Source organism: Ascidiella aspersa, chromosome 7, assembly GCF_963924565.1.
Source record: "Ascidiella aspersa chromosome 7, kaAscAspe10.2, whole genome shotgun sequence".
NCBI lineage: Eukaryota > Metazoa > Chordata > Ascidiacea > Phlebobranchia > Ascidiidae > Ascidiella > Ascidiella aspersa.
Genome location: NC_139453.1, coordinates 27,635,025 through 27,644,445, shown reverse-complemented (window position 1 = coordinate 27,644,445; position 9,421 = coordinate 27,635,025). Strand labels below are relative to the sequence as shown.

The 9,421-nt window shown below is 39.0% G+C and overlaps 1 protein-coding gene across 1 annotated transcript; it reads left to right on the top strand.

Moving 5' to 3' along the window:
* Positions 1 to 672: 672 nt before the first annotated feature.
* Positions 673 to 8,999, top strand: LOC146138770 (uncharacterized). Its single transcript, XM_083394677.1, has 5 exons — positions 673 to 764; positions 1,504 to 1,657; positions 2,902 to 3,065; positions 6,449 to 6,609; positions 8,827 to 8,999. The coding sequence occupies exons 1-5, from the start codon at positions 673 to 675 to the stop codon at positions 8,997 to 8,999; spliced, it is 744 nt and encodes a 247-aa protein (XP_083250803.1).
* The last annotated feature ends 422 nt before the right edge of the window (positions 9,000 to 9,421 follow it).

Genomic DNA, 9,421 nt, shown 5'->3' with positions numbered 1-9,421 from the left:
TTTGCATAACCTTTAAAAAGAAAAAAATCACAAACTTACCAGGCCATGAAAAACTAATTCGACGCGTTTTACAGTAGCTAACAACACAATTACTGATTTTTTTTAGTATTTTGAAAATATTTAACTTTTAAGATTAAGCATTTTCTAAAAATCTGTCAAGACTTTATAAACCGCAAAAAAAATAGCACAATCTATATCCTGGAAATTTGTAAGACCATGCCCCAACATGTTTAGTTCAATGACTGTACCAAGCAATATTTCACTGGGTTATATACCGTGGCCAATATTTAAAAAACAGTTTGCGACTAAAACATCAAGTATTTACGCATTGCTTTGTATTGAAACCGGCTTTCAATTAGACATAGACGTAATTAAAAACAACCCATTTAACTCAATTGTCTGGACGCTGGTTTATGAAAGGGCGGCCGTTGCCGTCACCTCAAGTAAAAAAATGACCGAATTTAATGACGTAATGAATGGTGCGATTATAGTAAAGAAGCGCTTGAGCGGTCAAGCGTGATGCGTTTTTCTGTGGCGACATTTTCGTGCGATTGTTCGGGTTCTATGACGACACAAAACATCCGTTTCCAAACTACAGATAAATTGTAGAAGCTATAATAAATAATTGGAGACTGATTTCTTGTTATAAATTAGGTCGTTAGAATTGTGTTGATGCCGTTGGAATTTTTACCTTCTGTGGATTTGGGCGGCGATGAGAAATTTAGTAAACATATCAGCGACTCTATCCACGACATTGGAAATAAGTTAGGATTTTTTATTTGTGTTTTATTTTCTGCTTGGTTATTTTTTAAGCAAAGCGGCCGTATCCTGCGAAACAGAACGGCTCAAGGTACAATTTTCTAGACATGGTTATCTTTCCTCATTTTATTTAGAAAATGGCTGATTTTCCGCATTTTTTTGTAGAAATAGCAGATTTGAAAATGAACATAGTCTATGTTAGGCTTATAAAAATTATATTTAGATGATTTTAGATCTTGTTCTGCCGTGGATAAAACCAGTGTTGTAAACAAGCTATTTTGAAATGACTTAAGTCCCAATCAAGTCATTTTCAACAAATACCAAGTCAATCACAGTTCAAGTGATTAGTTTCGTAAGTCAACTTCAAATCACAGCTTTGGCATCAAATAGTATTACTTAACTTCTAAAAATGTTGAACATGTTCCATTCTGAACTACATTTTTTAATGCAAACACAAAAAATAAAACAAACAGCAAGTAAACATTCACAATTAATAATTGGCCTGTCTAACCCAATTTACTATGAATTATTTCAATTAAAGAACATTAACATGCGTAAGTATACATCAAGTCATTTGTCCAAAACCTATAGGTCAAGTCTAGTATTTTAACAGTGACATAAGTACACTTAACTTATTTAAATTAAATCATTACACCACTGGATATTACGGTGTGTTTGGCTTTATCATGTTGTCAGTCTTAATACTAAATAGCTTTTAGATTTATGTGCTTCGTATGTCTCAAGGTTAGGTGGCATAGAGACACGAGTGGCCGACCTGAACCGAAAGTTCGACGAGTTACAAGTTTTGGCAGACGACGTTGCTGAGAGGTACGAAAAAACGGCGAGGAAAAACGGCGGGAGAATTGTGGACGGAATCGATCGAAAATCGTTGCTGCAGGTGGTTGTTAGTAATCAAAGCTTTAGGTTCAAAGTTTATACAAAAGAATTTCTTAAAATTGACACAGTTCGTACAAAAATCATGCGAAAGAGGTAAAATTAACAAGGCCTTCACGCTAGGTTATTAGACCAAAGTTGTTTAAAGTTAGGAAGTTTAGTTACCTTTAGTTGTTAACCTAATATGTGTTTTTGACAAATTTACCTTTCAAAATCGAACCGTTAGATTACAAAGTCATGGCTGAAATTCTCTGTTAACTTGGTATTGATCGGCAGCGACACCAGCCAAGTATCGGACGATTTCTGATTATAAGGTTGCCATCGGGTATCGCAGTGATTCTCAACTTTTTATGGCTAACGGCACCGCTCAAAAATAATTAATACAGGGTTGGGCTTAAGCACTCGCACGCTCGCCAATGCGAGTACAAATCGCTCCTGGCGAGTGCTGATTGACACCCACTCGCCCGACTGGCGAGTGGGTGCCTTCGGCGAAAAAATTAATTAGTTGGTGTAGGACAACTTGTGTTAAGCACCACTACTATACGAAATATTACTTAGCGCCAGTTATTTACTTTACACACTAAGGCGCAAATACATTCAACACTACACAAATAATAAGGTTAATCGAAGTGACGTTCGAAGCTTGTAATAAAGACTCTTTGTCCCGCTGTATGATCGTAATAAAGACTCTTTGTCCCGTTTAAAACAAAACGTTTAACTGCAAACAATCAAAGACGTCATTGGACGTGCTATACACAACGTCTTCATCAGGATACTGACATATCATGTAAAGATATACCAACGTTTACTTATCGAAACTACAAGTCAGGTAAACGATAACCCACAAAATGACCGCGCTAGGACGTAAATTTGCAGATGGCGTGCCCACATTTTTGGCGAGTGTTATTTCGACCGGGCGAGTGCTGATTGATAGCCGCTCGCCCGGATGGCGAGTGCAAATTTTTGCTTAGGAACAACCCTGTAATAGAATTTCGACACCCCGACTGGAACTTTTGTGGAGTATTTTACTGAAATGGAACTGGAACAATACATCGAACTTAAAACATGTAGAAATGTAATTTGATATATAGGTCTCTAATCGTACACCAGTAGTTGCATCAAAAAGCTTGGTAATTGAGCAAAAATCAGATTCTTAAAAATTCTTAAATACTTAACGGCACACTTGAGCCTTAGAAATGGCACATTAGGACACCAATTACATACATAACGGCCATTTGTTTGCAACAGCCCATTCTGGACCACAGTCTTCGCAACGCTGACGTGACCTTGCTTTGTCGCTACATTCGTTCTCTCTTCTGCATTATTCTCAAGCTTATTCAGAACAAGGACCGCGCCAGGTTCGCCGAAATAAGAACAATCGTCAAGCTACATCAGGCTCGAGCTAATGACAGGTTAGGCTATAGCATATTTTTCAAGCGTCCTATTTGCGGTTAATGGCCTGTACATGCGCAAATTTGGCCTGTTATTACATTGGCTTAGTGCAGTGGTTCTCAACCTTTTATGGTTTGTGGCCCCCTTTGAAAGGCCATCGACCCTTGAATGGCCCCCCTGCTTATGAAAAATACCTAGCGTTGTGTTTAACTGTTTTCACTTGTTTTATTTCTTTCTTATTAATAACAAATATGGCTATTAATCAACGAATAAATGTACTTAGTTTCTAAAGATTTCTAAAAATTTAACAAAATCAGTAATTTTCTAAAAAGTAACAAACCAGTCATTTGAATTTAAATTAACATAGTAGTCATTACAAAGCTTTATCTTACAGAGCTATTTTTACATTCGGCTCTGTTTTGTATTGAGCCAAGCGAACGTGATTAGATTCGTCGAGATGATTTCTGAATTTTTGTTTTATAAATGCGTTACTATTACTTGAGAAATGCGCTGTGCATAACCTCGCTAAATATTAGTCTAAAACTGACCTTGAGTAACCCCGCATCATACTTTTACAAGTTTGTTTGCAAGTTAATGCCCTTTAAGAAAATTGCGAATTTCTGCAACTGGCATTAGGCTACACCAGTGTTCGGCAATTTTTTTGTCATGGCCTAAAGTACGCTTTTAAGAGGCCCACTACGTAAAACCACTACGAAAACAGTGGATAAGTGACGCATATGGCACATGAAAGGATTCGAAAAAATCATTTATAGTATAAATTAACAGAAATTTAACTGTACAGTTATAAGTCTCACGACTTACAAGGCGCCTTGATATCGAAAACATAGGCAAACCATAATGTTAATATAAAACTAAAAAAACAGGTTACGCGCGAAGCGCGCCAAAATTTTTGCGTTCATATATAAGTTGGCAAAAAATATAACTTGACCTGCACTCTCAGAGCCACATTTGGCACGCGGGCCTAAAATACGCTGAGACATTATCAAAAAATATCAAAATTGTTAGCCACGCATTATCAAAAAATATCAAAATTCTTAGCCACACCAACTTTTGAAATACATTGCAACAAATGTAGGGCTTCCACACGGCCAACAACTACATAATAACACTAAGCAATTCAAAATAACTCGGGACCCATAAAATATGAGTCTGCGGCCCACAGTTAGCAGACCACTCGGCTACACGTCAGTTGCTTGCCCAACAGCATTCGACGAACACTTTATGATTAGGCGAAGGTTATCGGAAAGTAATAGGCCGCCGGAAAAAAAAAGCTGGCTCTAATTACTTGGCTACATAGAAAGCAGCAAAGTAATTGCTTAGCCATCGTGATCGGCCGTTATCCAAACTTGCCAATGACGAACGTTCGAATAAGCGTAACTTTTCGTGATAGAACAAATCCAATATTATACTTTAAACATGCCTAATGACGCGTCAAAGAACGTGTCAGAAAAATTTGTTACGAACGACACGAGAAAGTTTTACAGTCATAATAAAAATGACACATTTAAGTTAACTTGCAAATTTCGAACATAGTGATGCTTTGGTTTTGCAATACCAATACTTACAGAATTATGCCCGTGGCCCCCCAATGACGGTTGAGAACCCCTGGCTTAGTGCAATGTTTCTTACACTTTGGGTCGCGTCTCAGAATTGGTTGTCGTTTGATTTGCTGTAAGGCTAACTGCAGTTATTTTTGCATGGCTAGATTTCTTGAGATTAGTTCTGAGGGGGTGCGGGTCCGATTAATGAGTCTTCATTTATATAATTGCCAAGATGAATCGACCACACTCCTACAAGATTTGAGATGGCCTGTCTTCGTGAGGCCATTCAGGTCCAATTCTTTCCTTTAGTTCAGATACATGAACAGTCAATTTTTGCTGTCTTCAGTCAAAGCTGTAAAAGCCTCTCTCTGCACTAGGCAGTACTGGGTGATACTGGTTGATACTGGTTGATACTGGTTGATACTGGTTGATACTGGTTGATACTGGTTCAGTCACAAAAGCACTCAAGTTTGCTGTCTGAGTAGAAGCTATAAAAGCCTCTATCTCTCCCTGCTTTATATTGATTGAACACGCTATTTATAGACGAGAATCAGTTAAGAAAATTTCTGCGATAAAGAAAGATTTACGTCATTAATTCTTATAATACTTAACAAAATATCACGTGATAACAAGGCGTGGTCTAAACCTTTTTCTCTCGACTCTTATAGACGGAAATAATATTTTTGTCCAAATATGGCTTGAACAAAAGCGCTTCGATCTACATTGCGACGTAACTGGCGTTCGATTCTAAAAATAATGGATTGTTGACAATAAGGCGAATTTCAAAACAAAACGCTCACATTAAACGGATATACGTCACATCACATACAGCTCTGACGCATAAAAATTGGTGTAACAAGGCATTCGTTGCAAACTCTAGCAAGAGATATCGGCAATGGAATTTAAACAAAAACTTTCATGACGCAACATTAAGGCGATAAAACAAAGAATTAATTTGATGTGCTGACGTGTTGCGACAGTTCTAAGCAAGTTTTCTGACATTTGAGTAAACTGCGAAAGAAATACGAAAACATGACGCATATTAATTCAATTGAAATGTATTTATGCTATTTGTCTTACATTATGTTTACTTAAAAATGTTTAGTTTAAAGATTTAAGTCCTAAAAGCTTTGTCTTATACTTTCCAATTTGGGTCGCCGCGAAAAAGGTACTGGCTTACTGTTACACGAGCTTGTTGATAAGTGCAGTGCGTTTCAATCTATTTTTTACGTCGTTTTAAAACCAGTTCACGAAACCACAAGGGGTCCATGGACCCCAGTTAAGGAACCACTGCCCTAGACGGAATATTTCACCCGGCTTAAATCTACCCAAAGCAGTTGGATCGGCTGCAAGTTAAGAAATCAGCATGTAGTGCTCTTTCCTGCCGTCTAGCGCAGTGGTTCTCAACCGCCGGTCTGCGTCAACTTTCCTGCCGGTCCGCCAAATATATTACAATTTTATATCTCGATTGCAAAATGGAAGATGTTGAAGGCTTGCATCAAATTTAGAACTTCGCCAATCGCGTAATTTGCAGCATTGTGACGTAACATAGAGTTAATGGCTTTAAGTCAACATTAGGACCAGTTGTATGTAAAATACTTCAATAGAAACACGTATAACACGTATGTTATGAAAAAGACAGCAGCAAATTGCTCATTAAATTAAAGTTTCCATTCTTTGCTCAATTTACATATTTTTGTCGTAATTATGGGTTGATTTTGATTTTTAAAATCGGTCCGCAAATTTTGTTTTCAAATTTTACCGGTCCGTAAGCTAAAAAGGTTAAGAACCACTGGTCTATAGCGGTTAATAAATCTAAGCCAATATTTCGTTTTTATCAGCGCTTTGGGTCGGGCGTACAGCGACGTCGCAAAGTACCTAGAGATTGACAACAGCGGCAGGCCGGAGACGTGCTTGCATATCTTGCACGCGTTTCTCGCCGATTACAAGTCAACCACAGAAGGCGGACCCACAAGGGCAACAGCGTACAGTGTAGCTACAGGTTAGTGGGGTGTGTACTTGGCATAGGGCTGTGGGTCCATTGCCCCAAAACTATGTTATTTTCTTAAGTTTCTCACAAGGCAATAATGTAATCGATACCGATATGTTTTTTTTTATTAATCGCCCGAGATAATTATTTTGGCACGATTAAGTTCATTTATAGCAAAGTTGTAATATTTTGCGTACAGTGTATTGATAAGTGGTCGTTGTAAACTAGGAAAAATGGGCGTATCCAAGGGGGTCCACTGCCCCCAGAACTATATTTTTTGACTATTTTTCTTATAAGGCAAGAATATTAACAATAGCGATGGAATTTATTTATTTATTGCCCGAGATAATTATTTTGGATCTTTGAGTTTGTTTATCGTTAACTTATTTTTTTTTTAAGTTTTGGACAAAATGTATCGTGTTCCAATCAGGGCTGGGGAGCCACCGTAAAATAGCATTAGCTCCGGCTCCAGCTCCGGAGCCATCAGGCAATTATTAAATGGCTCCGGCTCCAGCTCCGGAGTAGTAAAACTCATATCCCTTGGCTCCGGCTCCAGCTCCGGAGCCATCAAACATAAACCCAATGACTCCGGCTCCAGCTCCGGTGCCACCAGTCACTTATTCAATGGCAAGTTTTAAAAATTGCTTTTGTCTCACTAACGTTGGAGATGGAACAAAATATAATTTCTTAGCTTTAACACCACAAATTGAAAAATGGCTCCAGCTACACAAAAATAATAAAAATGGCTCCAGCTCCGGCTCCAGCTCCACAAAAATAATAAAAATGGCTCCGGCTCCGGCTCCAGCTCCACAAAAATAATAACAATGGCTCCGGCTCCGGCTCCGGCTCCAGAGAAAATGCTTAGCTCCGGGCTCCAGCTCCTGCTCCGGCTCCCCAGCCCTGGTTCCAATACCAAATGACGTCCCTAATAATAATGAAATAAAATCGTTCAAAGGCAATTTTGCCAGTTTAATAGCCCAAATATTGTGTATCTGATCCGGACCTATAGCGTATTATCTGATCCGAACCTATAGCGCATTGTCTGATCCTGACCTATAGCGTATTATCTGATCCGAACCTATAGCGTATTGTCTGATCCTGACCTATAGCGTATTATCTGATCCGGACCTATAGCGTATTATCTGATCCGAACCTATAGCGCATTGTGTGATCCTGACCTATAGCGTATTATCTGATCCGAACCTATAGCGTATTGTCTGATCCTGACCTATAGCGTATTATCTGATCCTGACCTACAGCGTATTATCTGATCCGGACCTATAGCGTATTATCTGACCCGAACCTATAGCGCATTGTCTGATCCTGACCTATAGCGTATTATCTGATCCTGACCTATAGCGTATTATCTGATCCGAACCTATAGCGTATTGTCTGATCCTGACCTATAGCGTATTATCCAATCCTGACCTATAGCGTATTGTCTGATCCTGACCTATAGCGTATTATCCAATCCTGACCTATAGCGTATTATCTGATCCGGACCTATAGCGTATTATCTGATCCGGACCTATAGCGTATTATCTGATTCGGACCTATAGCGTATTATCTGATCCGGACCTATAGCGTATTATCTGATCCGAACCTATAGCGTGTTATCTGATCCGGACCTATAGCGTATTATTTGATCCGGACCTATAGCGTATTATCTCATCCGGACCTATAGCGCAGGGGTGGGCAAATGTATTCAACGGAAGAGCCATTTGCAGAAAATACAAACCTCAAGGAGCCTCAAAATTATTCCAATACAAAAACGGTAAACAATGCAAGGCCAGTCGCAATAATAACAGAATTGTAATATAACAAAACGGTAATAATCAACACAATAAAAACGGTAATAGCAAAATAACATGCACAATATTTATTAATATCAGTCTTTTGTTAACTAACTCTTCGGCCTCTATGTCTAGTGTTACGTCATAAACGAAATGCTGGCCTAAATAAAGAAAAGAAAAAGAGAGAAACGTTTACAAACGGTACTCTTGGTAACCTTTACAATTTTTTTGAAATTTTACGATTCAACTAGAAGAGCCACAAAAACATGCCTGAGGGCCGCATGCGGCTGGCGAGCCGCAGTTTGCCAACCCCTGCTATAGCGTATTATCTGATCCGGACCTGTAGCGTATTATCTGATCCGGACCTATAGCGTATTATCTGATCCGGACATCTAGCGTAATATGTGATCCGGGCCTACAGCGTATTCTCTTTTAGACGAGGAGGATGACGTAGTCGTTGCCATGCCGACCCACGCCGGTCTCGCTTCAGTGGCCATGTCGCAGTACGTCAACGCAAGGATAGCGCAGAGGGTTCAGAACGCCAACCTGGCCGAAGCGCTGAGGCGTTGTGTGAGGGCAGTTCGTAAAGTTCGCTCGGCTGATTCGTAATGTCGTCTGCTGTTTTTGTTGTGTTTCGGGATTCTTGTGTACGATGTAAGCGTGTGTTCCGTGCAAGAAAGTTTCTTACAGAGCAAACGGTCGTGTTAGTGTGCGGAATATCTAAAAGCTAAGCGGGTTCGAATAACAAACTTCTTGTTATAGTCCTATATATAAAAAGGCGTATCTTTATGGATTCCAAAACCATTGGCAGCAGGTTTTTGCTTGTCGATCACTGTTCCACTGACGGAAATTAACGATAAAACTCAAATTAAAAACACGAGTAAAACCATTTTTAAAGAATATATATTAGCCTATAGTATACTGGCATCGTCAGTTTCTCTAAGTTATGTAAAATACTTATGTAGCACAATTTACTTATAGGAACTGACGATGCCACTATAGGCGAAATATATATTCCTTTAAAAATGTCT